Raw genomic sequence first — 17535 nt, forward strand, 5'->3', positions numbered from 1 at the left:
GTTTAGGCCAGTTCCCCATTCTGTGCTGTGGGTAATAAGTAGCAACGAAAACTGAAATCAAGACCCAGGAATCTAATCTCCTTAGGTATTCTCGAACAACCACTTCTCTAGGAGAATAATGATCATTCCTTTCTTAATAAATTCAACTGCAGTTCCATCCAAGCCCGCCGCCTTGCCGGATTTCATCTTCTGCAAAGCTTTCACTACCTCTTTACTACGTCCTCGAAAGTAGCTTAGATGAATGAATTCCTGCGTGATACTGTGTTCGTGTGCGTGTCGTGTGAATCTCTGCGTATGTTATTAGTATTCGTGATAACTATATGTGTGTTTCGTAGAAGGAGTTTTACTTTCGTGTCTTTGCTTTTATGTATGTACACACACACACGCACACGCACACACACACACACACACACACACACACACACACACACACACACACACCAGCCTAAGCCAGGTACCCATTTACCGACCAGTCCTTAGGGGAGGATGAATACCTAGGTTGGGTGTGGGCCGACTGCCACGCTCAGGAATCGTACCCATGAGCGTCCGACCCCCGGGCTGGCCACTACATACCGAGGGCCCACTACACCACGAGGGCCCACTACACCACGAGGGCCCGCTGCACCACGAGGGCCCGCTACACCACAAGGGCCCACTACACCATGCGGGCCCACTACACCACAAGGGCCCGCTACACCACGAGGGCCCGCTACACCACGAGGGCCCACTACACCACGAGGGACCCACTACACCACGAGGGCCCACTACACCACGAGGGCCCACTACACCACGAGGGCCCGCTACACCACGAGGGCCCGTGTGTACGTGTGTACGTATGTTTGTTGTTAATTCTGAAGGTTAAATTGTGTACTGTGGTGTGCATGGATGTTCCTTTTCTTATTGATTTTGTGTCTGTGTTTGGCTTGTGTTTGTGCATATTTTATAATTGTTGTCGTCTCCTTACGTGTGTGTGTGTGTGTGTGTGTGTGTGTGTGTGTGTGTGTGTGCGCGCTTACAATAAGAGTAAATAGTAACAATGATGATGTTTATGATATTGATGATAATAGTAACATTAATCGTAATGATAATATTAACAATAACAGTATTGATAAAAATGATAATAGTGTTAATGATAATGATAATAATGATAACAATCGTTTTGCAACTCTGTACCTAATTGCCAATCGCACTTCAGCGAGACTGCGTCAGGAAGAAACGAAAAAGGGGCACTCTTTGCGCGCATAAATGTACTGAAACCAGAGACTCGGTACGAGACATAACAAGATGGGTTACCTTGATCACTTCATGTGGCCTGATTCAGACCACTCTACCGTATGCCATATCATCTTCATTCATTCTCTCCACTGCACACGTCTGGAGTGTTCAGATCCCGATACCCTAAAGCCTCCTTCATTCCATTTCGCCATCTCCTTTGTCAGCCTCTTCACCGTTTTCTTCTCCCGGCTCCTGACACATAGTTCCTCTTTTGTCAGCCTCTTCTTCACTCATCCTCTGCATATGCCCGAACCATCGCAGCACACCTTGATCAATCCTCTGTTTGAGACGTAAGTCCATCACCACACCTCTCTGACTTAGTGTTTTTCTCGATGAATCCGCCTTGCAATCCAGATCATCCTAAGGCATTTCATTTCTAGCACATCCACCTTCTCCCTTCCCTTTTGCATTCAGGGTCAATGATTCCCATCCACACCACACTGCCGGGACAGCTGTATCCTCACACACATACACACACACACACACACACACACACACACACACACACACACACACACACACACACACACGTTTGTCCTCGCAGATGCTAACCTTTCCCTCCAAACGCTCCTGAATGCACCTGGAACATAAGCCCCTCCTCACCCATCCTGTGTTTCACCTCAGCTCCTACGGTTCTATCCACTGCCACATCCACTCCCAGGTACCTAAAGCACTTCACTTCTTCCAGGTCCTCCCCATTAATCTTATACTCAGACTGTCCTATCTCATTGCTCCGCTGCACCTCATTACCTCATTGCTCCTGTTTGTTTTCAACTATCTCCCTTGATAAACATCTCCCAGAGTCTGCCACTTCTTTTAGGAGTTTTCCCCTAGAGTCTGTCAGCAAAGCCATACTACCTGTATGCCATACCACATGAAGAGTCTCCCACACCTCCACCATCATCATTCTATAAACGTGCACCCTTGCTCCAAAACCCTCGAACTTGCGTTCCTCATCACCCCTTCCATGAACAGATCAAATAGCCATGGTGACATCGAAAATAAACTGATGCAGACCCACATTCACAGGGAGCCGCCACGCCACTCACCCTTCTCCGTTCTTACCCGAATAGAAATGCCTTCCATCTCCGTTATCATTCACCCCTGCAGTTAGTAATTTTCATTTAAACCCATATATGTGTAACACCTCCCATAATGCATCTCTGTCAACGTTATCATACGCTGTCTCCAGATCCATGAATGACGCCCACAAGCTACTTTCTTCCTCTAAAGATTTTCTTCAAATCAAACATCTGGCCCTACATACCCTCGACCTCTTCTAAAACACCATTGCTCCTCCCCCGGTCAGCTGCTGTGTTTACAACACCCACCTCTCAATCACCACTCTCCCATACACCATACCAGATGTACTCAACAGTCGCTTTAGCTCTCCCTTGCATTTGTGCTGTGGTATACTAGACATGCACTCTGCTCAGCCTCGCGAACCTCATCTTAGGCCACATTTACGTCAGTTGACTAACCAGTGAATAACACCGTCAGCCATTCTTTTGAGATAGAAAATTAACTGCAATCGCATCCACTCCTCTGGTACTCTCCTACTCTCCTATATTTCTTGTGCATGGCTCTCACTGGGTACCTAATTTCTGTTCGCCATTCAATTCGACATGGCATGCTCACTCCTCATGCCACCACGTCCCCCCCCCCCAAATAAAAAAAAAGATAAAAAGAAAAAAATATAACATTCAACGGTCCTTCAAGGTACTCGCTCCATCTCTCTTTCAAACTTCTCTGCCTGTCACGCTTCCATTCTCCTGACTGGTTACCTCTGTTTGTCCCTCTGTTGTTGCTAACGCTGTTTAACTTCTTCAGAAAGACTACATTATTCTCTCTGAAGTTTATCGACACATTCTCTCTCTCTCTCTCTCTCTCTCTCTCTCTCTCTCTCTCTCTCTCTCTCTCTCTCTCTCTCTCTCTCTCAACTCTTGTACCTTCCGCTTGACCTTCCCACCGCTTTCCCTTGTTTTTCTCGTAACCAGTTGCACTACTTTACATCACTCACCTTTCAAACATTTTCGTTCTCCCTTCATATTCCTCCTTTTTCATTATAGATCCTACCACCTAATTCCACCACTCACACCACCCTCTCTCTATACGTCCGCATTCCATACTTCCCACGCCTCACGCTTCACCTGCTCACCTTAAGTGATGTGTCCCTTAAATACTGCATATTCCACCCCCTTTATAGTTTCAGTTTCATTTACTGTCACCCTGAGCAGTTCTTCTCACAATCGACCAAAGTAAGTTCGCTTTTCGTTCTCCAGCACTTTCAAACAAATGTTGTTTCCTTCCTCCCATAAACACACAACCAACTTCAGTATACGCTTGCATCAACACATCGCCTCCTGCCTCTCTCAACACGTTCACAGCCAACAACCTCTCCATTTGCCTTTCAGACAAATTGCCCATAATCGGTTAACTCACGTCAACCTGAAGCGTCAATCGCCTGCATATCTATATGTATACACCATTTCTTAAACCACATAATCCCAGTTACCATACCTCTTTCAGCAAATAAAATCTGTTCCATATTCTTCTTTCCACCAGTGAAGCCATGCCCCTCTCGTTATGCCCTTGATAAACATATATGACCCGCCTTTGCATTCAGGTCCTTTGGTATCAAAAATTCGATTCTTTTGCATCGACTGGCAAAGCACTCGCTCAGCCCCTCCCAAAATGCATTTCTCTCTTCCTCACTTCTATCGCTAACAGTCAAGCGCCTCTCCTACTCTACTATCATTCTAATCCACATAAGGACCTCTAACTCAGTTCCTTGCACTTTCTAACACAATCCCAACACTTAAAGTTTTATATAACGACCTGCAGCCAAATTCACGGCCTTATAGTGTGTGTATGTGTGTGTGTGTGTGTGTGTGTGTGTGTGTGTGTGTGTGTGTCAGTGTGTACGTGTACATCCGAGCTCCAGCATTTTCTCGCTCCCGTTCTCAAACAAGTTGCCATTTAAAGAACTCGCACCACCACCGCTGCAACAGTACCCTACCTAGCTACCCAGCCACCCTAGTCAGCCAACCAGCCAGCCAGCTAGCTACCCAGCCAGCCAACTACCCAGTTACCCAGCTAGTCAGCTACCCAACCAGTCAGCCAGCCAGCTACCCAGCCAGTCAGCCAGCCAGCCAACTAGCTACTAGTCAGCCAGCCAACCAGCCAGCTACCCAGTGAGCCAGCCAGTCAGCCAGCCAGCCAACTAGCTAGTCGGCCAGCCAACCAACCAGTCAGCCAGTCAGCTACCAACCTAGCCAGCTACCCAGCCAGCCAGCCAGCTACCCAGCCAGTCAGCCAGCCAGCTACCAAGCCAGCCAGCTACCCAACCAGTCAGCCAGTCAGCTACCCAGCTAGCCAGCCAGCCAGCCACCCAGTCTGCCAGTCAGCTACCCAGCCAGCCAACCAGCAAGCTTTAGAAGCGTCCTTCTGCTTGACCTTGCCTAGCAGCAAGCTGCTGGCCAACCACACACAAGCACGTACAAGGTTAAGGTCAAGAGACGGGGCAGCACAAATGTAAATCTCTCTCCCCGTAAAAGACAGACAGACAGAGAGACAGACAGACAGACAGACACACAGACACACAGACACACACACACACACACACACACACACACACACACACACACACACATACGAGCTTCCTTGGTGAAGTGGTTAACGTTGCTGACCATGATTTAAGCACGGGCCTCCCCCAGGTTTGGATCCTAGGCACAGCAGTCTGTCCGCAGTTCACCCAGCTGTTCATCCTTCCATTGGGAGGCTGCTTAATAAATGGGTACCTGACTTACGCTGGTGTGTGTGTGTGTATGTGTGTGTGTGTGTGTGTGTGTGTGTGTGTGTGTGTGTGTACACAAGAGTAAAAGACATGGAATGTTTACACGAATTTACGAGGCAGGGCAACACAAGTGTAAAACTCTCTCCCCGTAAGTAACACACAGATAGTGATCACACACACACACACACACACACACACACACACACACACCCTACCTCCGTGGTGTCGTGTTTCAGCCTGAGGTCTGACCAGCACGGGTTCGAATCCTGAGCATGGCAGTCGGCCCACACCCAATCCAGGTGTTCATCCTCCCCTCGGGGCTAGTCGGTAAATGGGTACCTGGCTTAAGCTAAGGTGTGTGTGTGTGTGTGTGTGTGTGTGTGTGTGTGTGTGTGTGTGTGTGTGTGTGTGTGTGAGCATATATACTTACTGTAGGAGTAAATACATGAAACATATATACCAGGTTAAGAGAGGGGGGACAACACGAGTGTAAAACTCTCTCCCCGTAACACACAAAGAGTAACCACACACACACACACACACACACACACACACGAGCCAGCCAATAAAACACGAATTAGCTGCGTCGTTAAGCAACCAACCAGCCTCCCCCCACTCCCCTCCTCCGTGCAACCCAAACAGGAAGCTGGGCGGCGCCAGGAATCACGTAGTTCGCGACGGAAACGGCGAAACAATGAGAGAAATCCAGAGGTCGTTGGTGTCATGTGTTACGAGGGCTACGGGTGCTTAAGGCCGGATTTAAGATGTAATAAACTTTAGGTGTGGTGGTACCAGGAGGCCCCCCCCCCCCCCAGGTGTGTGTGTGGGGGGGTATGGGTGTGGGTGTGGGGGTGGGTGGTGGTTGGCTGGGGGAGGAGGAGGAGAGAGAGAGAGAGAGAGAGAGAGAGAGAGAGAGAGAGAGAGAGAGAGAGAGAGAGAGAGAGGATGCCATCCAGAGGCTGTGGCTCTCTCTCTCTCTCTCTCTCTCTCTCTCTCTCTCTCTCTCTCTCTCTCTCTCTCTCTCTCGTGTACCTCTCTCTCTCTCTCTTTCTCTCTCTCTCTCTCTCTCTCTCTCTCTCTCTCTCTCTCTCTCTCTCTCTCTCTCTCTCTCTCTCAGAGGTGGGTAGGAGGCAGCCCTCCAACCAGGGAGGATTATAATCGGCTACTACCCCCCCGATAATTATCGGCGGGGGGGGGGGGGGTTAGTGACAGCGAGAGCTACAACCTATTCATTCATCAGCAACGGTATCGGTTTGCGTTGCTGACCATAAGTCACACACGGACCCGCTTGGGTTCGAATCCTGGTCACGGTAGTCGACCCACACCCAACCTAAGAGTTCATCCTCACCCGGGAGGGCTGGTCGATAAGTGGGTATACCTGGTTCAGGCTAGTGCGTGTGTGTGTGTGTGCGTGTGTGTGTGTGTGTGTGCGTGTGTGCGTGTGTGTGTGTGTGTGTGTGTGTGTGTGTGTGGCTTAAATACGGTCCTCATAAACCCACAGGAGCTTTACCTTTCCTGTATATATTGGAAAGCCTGGCAACAGAAGACCTGATGGTCTTTCGTAAGGTTATCTGCTAATGGACGGTAAGATATGGGAGTAAATGGGAAGGCCAGATAACAGAAGACCTGTTGGTTTATGACGAGGTTATGTCCACTGGAGGACAGTACATGGGAAGGCCAGATAACAGAGGACCTGATGGTCTATGACCAGGTTATGTCCACTGGAGGACAGTACATGGGGAGGCCAGATAACAAAGGACCTGATGGTCTATGCTGAGATTATGTCTGCTGGAGGACAGTATATGGAAAAGCCATATAACAGAAGACCTGATGGTCTATGACGAGGTTATGTCAGCTGGAGGACAGTACATGGGAAGGCCAGATAACAGAAGACCTGATGGTCTATGACGAGGTTATGTCAGCTGGAGGACAGTACATGGGAAAGCCAGATAACAGAAGACCACATGGTCTTTGACGAGGTTACATCTGCTAGTGGATATAAAGATAAATTCTTTATCTTTACAAATGATTAGAATAGAGTTAAGCAAAACACTCCCTTAACGACGCAAATTCTCCTACACAATTCATATCTATTTTCTTAGTTATTGCTGGGGTGGTTGAAGCTCAATATGAATGACGCTCGTATTCATGAATGAAGAACTCTTACCAAGCAAGAAATACCACCATGGAATAAGAAGAAAATAAGCCTTCATTAAGAGAGCTTAAGCAAGCGAAGGATGTATTATGGAGACACAAGGAAATAAGTAAACAGAACTTAAGCGAGAGAGGAATATTCCATGAAAACACAAGACAAAAAATAAGTTTGTGAGGGCTTCATATAGTGAGGAATATCTAACACAAACACTGGACAGAAATGAATATTAACAGAGCCTCATCAAGCTAGGAAGATCTCACACACAAACACAGGAGAAAACAAGTATTCATTAACAGAGCTTAAGCAAACGAGGAATATCCCACACAAACACAGGAAAATATAAGTATTCGTTGACATAGCTTCATCAAAGCGAGGAGTATCTCACAACAAACACAGGGAAAAATAAGTATTCGTGAAACGAGAAATATCTCACTCAAACACAGGGAAAAAATAAGTATTCGTTAACATAGCTTTATCAAAGCGAAGAGTATCTCACACAAACACAGAGAAAAATTTTAAAATATTCGTGAAACGAAGAATATCTCGCACAAACACAGGGAAAAATATAGGCCTTCAACATCATGCATGATTACTCGTCTGCCACTCACCTTTCGAAGTCTGTGAGCCGTGAGGAGTCCCTGAAGCCCTTAGCGAAGGGGTTGCTGTCTATTTTGAGCTTGGTGATCTGCAAGTGAGAGGCGAGGGAACATGAACCAGTGGCACGAGAAAATGGGAAGGTGTGTGTGTGTGTGTGTGTGTGTGTGTGTGTGTGTGTGTGTGTGTGTGTGTGTGTGTAAAAGAGAGAAAGAGTGAGTTTTCTATTGTTAAATTGGAGTAAACGTTATATATATATATATATATATATATATATATATATATATATATATATATATATATATATATATATATATCTTAACTAGAGTGTCCACTGTTATCATGATCAAGTCATTAATGAAAATATTGAAAATGCGAAAACTTGGAGCAATGATTATGATGATGATAGCTATATTACTAATGATTTTAATGATGATAATGATATTGATATCACAACAGTATCAATAATGATAATGATAATGATAAGGATAACGGTGATAGCGACGATGATGATAATGATAACGATAATGATAATAGTATATTGATAATGCTATTAGTATCATTGTTACTTTTTTATTATCATTATTATTATTATTACTATTATTATTATCATTATTATTATCATCATCATTATCATTATTTCTATTATACCCACTCACCGTTTCGGGCCTTAACTAAGCATCATCATAAAATGATAATTGAGCCTTGGAGGAAACAAAATCCTCACTTTGCTCTTTCTACTGTACCTTCCGAAAGTGATAATACAGGAGGGCCAGATATACATAGCCTTGCCCCTCCCATACACACACCCACTCCTCTTCTTATTCGTCTTTCTATGACACGAAGGGAATACGAGTGTGATATTCTTTGCACTCCCCTCTCTCTCGCCTCAGAGATAAAGAATAAGTGTTAGCACATCTAATGCTATCGCTGTTAATCTTATCACCAGCGATAAGATACGATAAGAATGAACCTGATAAGAGAGAACCCTCTCACGATAGTCTAGTCTGCTGTTGTACGAGACACACAGTAGCGAAGTGTGGCCTAGGTCTTCCCTCGCTGTGAGTGGTGGTGGTGGCATCTGGTACACACGGGCCTGTACACGTATACACCAAATGAAAAGAAAGTGCAAATTATATGCAAAGACACACACACACACACACACACACACACACACACACACACACACACACCTATAGAGGAAAGCATACACAAAGGCACACACATATGCTAAATTGATGCACATATGCAAACAGAGACTCAAGTGCACGCATATCTGTAGACAAGCATACCTACCTACATATATACTTATATAATATATACATTATATCATATAATATATGTAGTTTACGTATATACAGACAGAGAAATGTAAGCATACAGATCCTCATACTCAACGACAGATACAGGCAAATGCATGTAAACATATTTCACATACCTATACACATACGTACATAAATACACATTGCAGAACACACACACACACACACACACACACACACAGACGACTTACAGACACACGGGAAATACATGGCAATCGCTGGTAAGGTAAACCAGACCAATTTGCAGCTAAGAGTGTAATGGCAGAACCTGCGGATTTTTATATATCATCTGTACGGCCCCAAAGCACTCCGTGGACTGTAAATAAAATTAGCTAATGTACCACCACTATCTATCCCCTCCTCTCTCCCTCCTCTAAAACTCGGCAGCATGTCCTCTGGGTTTTGACACCGCGGCCGAAATAAATACTTAAACATTTAACTGGCGAGAAAAGACCTCCCAAGGGTCTGAAGATCGTCTTCGGCCCCTGTCATTCAATCATCCTTATCTTATCTGGGGCATGATTGGTGGAGGGATCCCGGCTCCTTCCATGTCTCGCTCGCATATCAGCCAATCAAGTCGCCGCTTTCATATCTCAACCGGGCGTGAAAACCAATAAGGTGAGCGCTTTCATCAACTATTCAGCGGGCGTTCGATGGGAGCTCACCGGGGATTGGTTGATATGATAAGCGGATGGGGGAGGGATGGAGGGAGGGGAAGGGGGCGGCCAGGCGGAGTTGGTGCTGCGTACGATAACTTACATCTATGAGATTAGAAATCCCAAAGTTTATCTTATATTCATTTACTCTCGGCATACATCAGATTGCAGTATAAACCTCATTCCTTCAGCATATCCGTCTCTCGCTTCGACTTTCCTCCCGTGACTTTTTTTTTTTACAAGCGCATCGACGCAATACGAGGTAAAAGGCGAGGAATGACTCGTACATCTGGCAGCTGACAAATGATATTCAAATTATCGTATACAGCCAACAATTTTTCATCTTTAACGATAGAGCAGTTCCACTCAGGAGAAACCAAAGACCAACGAGAAGCAGTGCGTCCGGTGTCGTAAGACCCCCACGACCCCGATACTTTGGCAGCCCAGACAGAAATATTGACGGCATTGGCTTCGAAGGGAGGGAGGGAGGGAGGTGAGGCAGAGGAGACCAGCAACATTCTCCCTCCCTCCTCTCTCTCCTCTCCCTCCCTCTCGTCTTGCCTTAAGGCTTAACCAAACAGACCGTTGTAGATGGAGACGGAGAGAGAGAGAGAGAGAGAGAGAGAGAGAGAGAGAGAGAGAGAGAGACTCCCATAACCTAATCGAGACGTGCTGGAGGAGGGAGGAGGAGGCCAGGCCGCCAGTCGGGGCTGGCGACCGTCCCGTTTTAACACCTTTAAATGCCATTGAGGCGACGTGGTTTAAGGGGAGGGGGGGGGGGTTGTTCTTTAAGACACACGAAGACGATGATGGCATTCAGCTTTCCTTCCTTTTGGGGATAACGGCCTGGCGCTCTGGTCTGTTGACCTGAGGCCGCCACCCCCCCCGTGATATGGGCCTTAAAGTGACGTTTTAAGACCGTAAATGGTGATCTTGGCTTCAACATGGAGATCGCTGGTCTCCATGGCGATAGGAGATTTACCCCTCTGTTGTTTCCTGAGGGTTAGATATACTCTATATTGCCACAGCGAGGGATCGCTTACCAAGGCACATGAGTTATTTGTAAGTCATATCTTAATGATTATCGTTATTACATTTATCATTACTACAGTTCTGTCGCCCTAAGCATATACTAGTGTTTACATCAAGTGATTTTAGTTCATTTTCATCAATTTCACCTTAAATCACTACAAGAATAAAAAGATTATCACAATCTCTCATCGTTTCAACCTGAATTGCTCATTTCATACTATATCTTGAAAATACAGTTCGCTTCGCCTTCAGCTCGACCATACGAGTGCTGAATTAGGAATCACCTTGTTACTACAGCAATGGTGACTGTACCACAACCTCTCAATCTGATGCGATGGCTCGAGTCAAAAGCCCGTGGGCCACCGTACCCACCAAGAACTGTACTTGTGGTTGAGAAAGATGAAGGAATTTCCTTCACCCTTCAAAGACATCTTTTGTTCTCCATCAGATGACCCTCTTTTGTTCTTACCGACTGTTACGAAGTGTTCTTGTGTTGCGCTGATTGGATAGAGAGTTCTTATCAATTGCTGTTGGCTTCATATGCTCTTAATAAGCCGCCATAGTGTTCTCCTGTGCTCTAAATAAGCCTTCATAATGCTCTTCTATGTTCTTAATATGTCTCCATAGTGTTTTCCTATGCCCTTAAAGCTTTCCAAGTGTTCTTCTATGTTCTTAATAAGCCTCCATGGTGTTCTCCTAAGATCTGTATAAGCCTCCCTGCTGTCCTTGCATTCTCTTCATGTATCCTTTGTTCCCTAATGTGCCCTTTATATAAGCCTCCCTAGATTTCTCATGTGTTCTTCATAAGCCTCCTTACATCTCTCATGTGTTATTCATAACCCATCATAGACCTCTCCTGTGCTTTAATAAGCCTCTTTAATGTCCTTACATTATTTCATTAGTCTTCCTAGTATCCTCATATGCTGTTTATAAGCCTACCTCCTGTCCTTACAGAGTCTTTGTATAAGCCTTCCTAAATTTCTTATGTATTATTTATGAGCCTACTTGCATCCCTCATATGCTCTTTATAACCCCTCCATAAATCTCTAGTGTGCTTTCTGTAAGCCTCTTTGATGTCCTTATGTTATCCTATTCGTCTTCCTAATAAGCCTCCTCCATGTGCTCATTCTTTTTTTAAGACTTACTTTATTACTGTCTTCACATGCGTTCTATAAGCCTCATAGTGTCCCCACATGTTATTCATAAAACGCTTCTGTCTTCACATGCTTTTTATTAGCCCCTTTGTAGTCTTCACATGACATCTATAAGCCTTCTCGTGCTTTTTTTTCATAAGCCTCTATAATCCCGTTAATTGTTCTTTTATGCCTCCCTGACATCCTGATATATGTATATAAGCCTCAATGTGTTCCCAATAGCTTTCTGTAAACCTCCCTTTCTATAAGCCTTTCTGGCACTATCACTTATTACATCGATAAGCCTCCATAGTACCTTTATAACTTCCTTATAAACCTCATGTGTTCTTTATATATGCTTCAGATCTTGACTTCATCACAGAGTCCCTCCAAAGATGCATTTCCAAAACAACTGCACTTCCAGACGACTGGAACTCTCCTATCATCTAACACAGTGGTTCCGAATCTGAGATTCGAGGCACAGAATGGTGTATAGAAAGGAAATGAAGCATAGAAACCATTGGGTGAACATCGTTCTCACAGAGGCTAATTGAGTGGTCTCATACTCTCCTCGTGCTTCACAGGGTTTTCTACCGTGGTTTCCATTGATCTCTTTCTCACATAAGACTCTCCAGCCTTATAAAAACGTGAAAGGTTTGGTGCGTGTTGGTATAGCATTATGAAAATTTTGGCGTAGGTAGGCCTAAGTCTTATGAACTTAGTTGTGGTGCTTGCAGGCCTAGCACTATAAACGTTTTGACGCCGCTAGGCCTAAGTCTTATGAACGTTTTCATGCCAGTAAGGCCAGTATCATGGACGTTGTGGTGCCTGTAGGCCTAGCATTATGAACGTTGTGGCGCTCGTAGACCTACGTTATGAACGTTTTACCGCCCGTAGGCCTAGTCTTGTGAGCGTTTTGCCGTCAGTTGGCCTAGCGTTTTGAACGTTTTATCGCCTGTAGGCCTAGTCTGACGTGGCCAGACAACCTCTGAGCACCAACACACTGTCGCTTAGGCACACTTCTTCAATAATGGTGTTACGGTAGCATGACGGTTTGCTATAAAGGATCGTGTGAGGGACGACCAACAGGTCTTGAAGATTTTTAAGGACAAATGACAACAAATGTGTCTTAACAGCACTGGAGTAAATGTGAGTCACAAAAAATACATCGGAAGCATTTATGTAAAGCAGTGGTTCTTAAATCAGTGGTATTTAAAACGACCTATTTTCAGTGCTTTTGAGGTTTATAATAACGACGCCCTTACCTCACCCCCTTCCCTCTGAAGAACTTATTTATAATCCAATGCTGACTATTGAAAGGAAGAAAATTAAGGGTATCTGAAGGGATTAAGGTTTTTGTAATGAAGAGAGCAAATAGGACGAAACCACTCGGTCCAATTAGTCCTTTCAGTATACTGACGCGTGAGAGGAGCTGCTGGTGTTACTGTGGCCGACTTTGGCATTTAGAAGAGACTGATTTTCCGACCCTCGCGATAAGGTCTCGATGGCTTTACGACCCGAAAAGAAATGCTTGGTGACCCCCTACTTGGAACCGTAGTCCCAGGTTGGACACCCCTGATTATAAGGGGGCTATTGATGGCAGTTTTCTTGTTGGATATGCGGAAATCTTTTTCACACACACACACACACACACACACACACACACACACACACACACACACACACTAGAGATGTTCAAGAGATGGGACCCAACGAGTGCAAAACTTCCTCCCATTACAGTACAAATAGGTGATTTCATTTAGGTAATTACTCCGACTTTAATACCATATACAAAAACAGAGAAACACACACACACACACGCCCAAAAGTGTCCTGATAAACTCACACCTGCATAGATGCATACTTAGACTTGGAGGTGAATGAGGCAATGAGATGGATGAAACTGTGAGGCTTAGGGGACAGTGTGATGGATGAGCAGTGAGATGGGGGAGGATAGAGTCATGTGGATGAATCTCTTGAGATGGATGCGTCATTGAGCATGGGATAGCGAGGTGGAGGAGGCAGTTGGGTGAGTGTGGAGACGACAAGACAAAGCAGAGACGAAGAAAAAAAAGATATCGAGAAACAGCTTGCTATCTGGAGGAGGGGACTTGGGGCGAGAGGTAGTCATAACGAAGGGTGAAAAGAAAATGTAGGAATCGTCCTAAAAACGAGTAATTGAAGAAAAAAAAAGGCATCACTGTGAAGAGCAAAGTAGTGGGAATAAAGTATATGGATCGTACTGGAAAGGAAGGAAATGGATCATGCTGAAAGAGGCGAAGATGTGAGGGTGAGGAAGTAATAGTCACATTCAAGTAGCAGCAAGTTCGAGGTGCTTATGACGAGCTGGTGACGATGTCTCAGACCAAGACCCATGACTTCGATCGAGAAAATCAAGACTCTCGCCCCGAACTCAAGACCTGTGTAAGCTCAAAGCTTGATGACGGAACTTGCTGGAGCTAAAACGTCCGACCGAAAATCACCCACAAACGTCCAGTGTCCTCCATCTATCCCATCTCTAAGCTGAATTTGAATCTAAGCTTTTGTTTATGAATTGCTCCAATGGCCTCCTCGAAGAGAGAGAGAGAGAGAGAGAGAGAGAGAGAGAGAGAGAGAGAGAGAGAGAGAGGCAGTCGTAGTTACCCAGCAACGGCGTGTTGTTTACCGTAACCCGTGCCGCTGGTCGCGTGCGGACAAAAACAGGAGTAAAAATAACACCCCCCCCCCCCCCCCCCCCCCGAGCCAGGCAGGTAATAGATCACCAACGCATGTCTCGCCGTCAGGCGCCAATAACACACCCACCCCGCCAGGGAGCCGCCGACGCGAGCCTCCTGGCGTGAAGACACTCCGACGTGTGTGTGTGTGTGTGGATCACTTCGGCGTAGCCGAACCCTCCTTGGATATCGCCGCCGATACAGTGCTAACTGTACAGCTGCATCTATCCTGTAGCAGAACTTTTGCCGAGTGTTTCACAGACTCTCCGAGCAAGTTACGCTGGCGTGCCACCTCCTCTGTTTTTAATTTTTCCCCTCGGTGAATCGCCCGCTCTGATTGGTGGACCCGTGTGACCTCAGCGTTACGTCATTCCCAGGCGACGGCGTGAGTGGTGGAATGCGTGACGCCGTTGCCCGGAACCCCCGTCGCTGATTCGCTGGTGGAGGGGGTGACCGGGGTAGTGACGATTATACATTTCTTGTTCCATTTCCTCGTTTTTGACTTTGATTTTAGACTTTGATTTTAGAAATAGGAATGAAAGAAGATATTATACGAGACACAGAACTTATAAAATCGAATTATCTGAACGTAATATTCATGACTTCTTTCAAGCGTACGAATGAAAGAATATTCTGAAGGAAGGAATTGTACACTGATGATAAGCTCTCCTTTGACGTCACGCGATGACGCAGTCGAAAATTGAGTTAATCACACACACACATACACACATCGAGCGCAGATCAGTCCATCATTCTGTTCTGCTCGTGTTAGAACAAGAAAATAGGAAATGATTCGCTGCTTCAGAAGTCACTGTTCTGGAAGAGATATTGATGAAAGAAAATGATCCGCTGCTTCAAAAGTCACTGTTCTTGAGGCTTCAAGAGTCACTGTTCTTGAGGTTTCAAGAGGCACTGTTCTTGAGGCTTCAAGAATCACTGTTCTTGAGGTTTCAAGAGGCACTGTTCTTGAGTCTTCAACAGTCACTGTTCTTGAGGCTTCAACAGTCACTGTTCTTGAGGTTTCAACAGTCACTGTTCTTGAGGCTTCAAGAGTCACTGTTCTTGAGGCTTCAAGAGTCACTGTTCTTGAGGTTTCAACAGTCACTGTTCTTGAGGCTTCAAGAGTCACTGTTCTTGAGGTTTCAACAGTCACTGTTCTTGAGGCTTCAAGAGTCACTGTTCTTGAGGCTTCAAGAGTCACTGTTCTTGAGGCTTCAAGAGTCACTGTTCTTGAGGCTTCATGAGTCACTGTTCTTGAGGCTTCAAGAATCACTGTTCTTGAGGCTTCATGAGTCACTGTTCTTGAGGCTTCAAGAGTCACTGTTCTTGAGGCTTCAAGAGTCACTGTTCTCGTGACTCTGTGGTGGGGGTGGAGGTAGGGAGTTGCTGTGTTTGCGTATTTTCTTTTTTTCATGGATAACTAACTTATTTTGTCCTGCATTTATTAACTGTATCGCGTCTTATTCTTAGAAGTCCCATTGTGGTACGATCCTTGAGCACGACAATACGACCCTTGAGCACGACGCTACGATCCTTAGCTATAATTCATCTTGGGCCTTATTTAAAAAAAAAAAAGCCTTTAACCTTTAAGGTTCAATTTAAAGGCAAAACTATGGCACCCAAAAGCGGAGTGTACTACCTACCGTAGAAATTAAGGTACCAAAATAAGACGAGGGGGTCGAATCATGATATGAATTGTATTCATCATTAGTGACAGCAGTCATGTGAAATATAATATATATATATATATATATATATATATATATATATATATATATATATATATATATATATATATATATATATATATATAACTTTTTGTTACAGGACAAACTACTGTAAATTAGAAGCTTAATCCTAATTGAGAGGGATGGAGCATTGCATAGCAATACGTGTGTGAGTTATAAGCAATTAATTATCGCACATTGATTGTGGTGATCCACTGTCGTATCAACGTGGTCATTATGTGTGAGAACAGAAATGCGGTAATAGAAAACATTGTTCTCTAACCAGTGCACATTAGGAATGAGGACACACACACACACACACACACACACACACACACACAGAGTGGCTTTTGTGACGTAATGGTTAACTTAACTGGATGGGTTCGAATCCAGGACACGGCAGTCAGTACACAGGTAGTCCCAGCTGTTCATCCTCGCTTCAGGGTTTGTCGATAAATGGGTACCTGGCTCAGGCTGGTGTGTGTTTGTGTGTGCACTTTATATATATATATATATATATATATATATATATATATATATATATTTTTTTTTTTTTTTTTTTGCCGCTGTCTCCCGCGTTTGCGAGGTAGCGCAAGGAAACAGACGAAAGAAATGGCCCAACCCATCCCCATACACATGTATATACATACGTCCACACACGCAAATATACATACCTACACAGCTTTCCATGGTTTACCCCAGACGCTTCACATGCCTTGATTCAATCCACTGCCAGCACGTCAACCCCGGTATACCACATCGCTCCAAATCACTCTATTCTATAATTGACTAGACCCTCAACCCTACTGTACCTAATAACCTTGCTCTTATTCACATTTACTCTTAACTTTCTTCTTTCACACACTTTACCAAACTCAGTCACCAGCTTCTGCAGTTTCTCACATGAATCAGCCACCAGCGCTGTATCATCAGCGAACAACAACTGACTCACTTCCCAAGCTCTCTCATCCCCAACAGACTTCATACTTGCCCCTCTTTCCAAAACTCTTGCATTCACCTCCCTAACAACCCCATCCATAAACAAATTAAACAACCATGGAGACATCACACACCCCTGCCGCAAACCTACATTCACTGAGAACCAATCACTTTCCTCTCTTCCTACACGTA

The 17535-nt window shown here is 45.0% G+C and overlaps 1 protein-coding gene and 1 long non-coding RNA gene across 2 annotated transcripts in view; one reads left to right on the forward strand and one right to left on the reverse strand.

Moving 5' to 3' along the window:
* LOC139745863 (uncharacterized) overlaps positions 1 to 17535 on the forward strand; it is a 311101-nt gene that overhangs the window by 166811 nt on the left and 126755 nt on the right. The window lies entirely within an intron of this gene.
* The window catches only part of LOC139745855 (uncharacterized), a 486509-nt gene that overhangs the window by 35659 nt on the left and 433315 nt on the right, over positions 1 to 17535 (reverse strand). The window contains 1 exon segment of the mRNA XM_071656482.1: positions 7835 to 7911. Coding sequence (XP_071512583.1) covers positions 7835 to 7911 — 77 coding nt within the window.

This window comes from Panulirus ornatus, chromosome 4 (genome assembly GCF_036320965.1).
Source record: "Panulirus ornatus isolate Po-2019 chromosome 4, ASM3632096v1, whole genome shotgun sequence".
Lineage (NCBI taxonomy): Eukaryota > Metazoa > Arthropoda > Malacostraca > Decapoda > Palinuridae > Panulirus > Panulirus ornatus.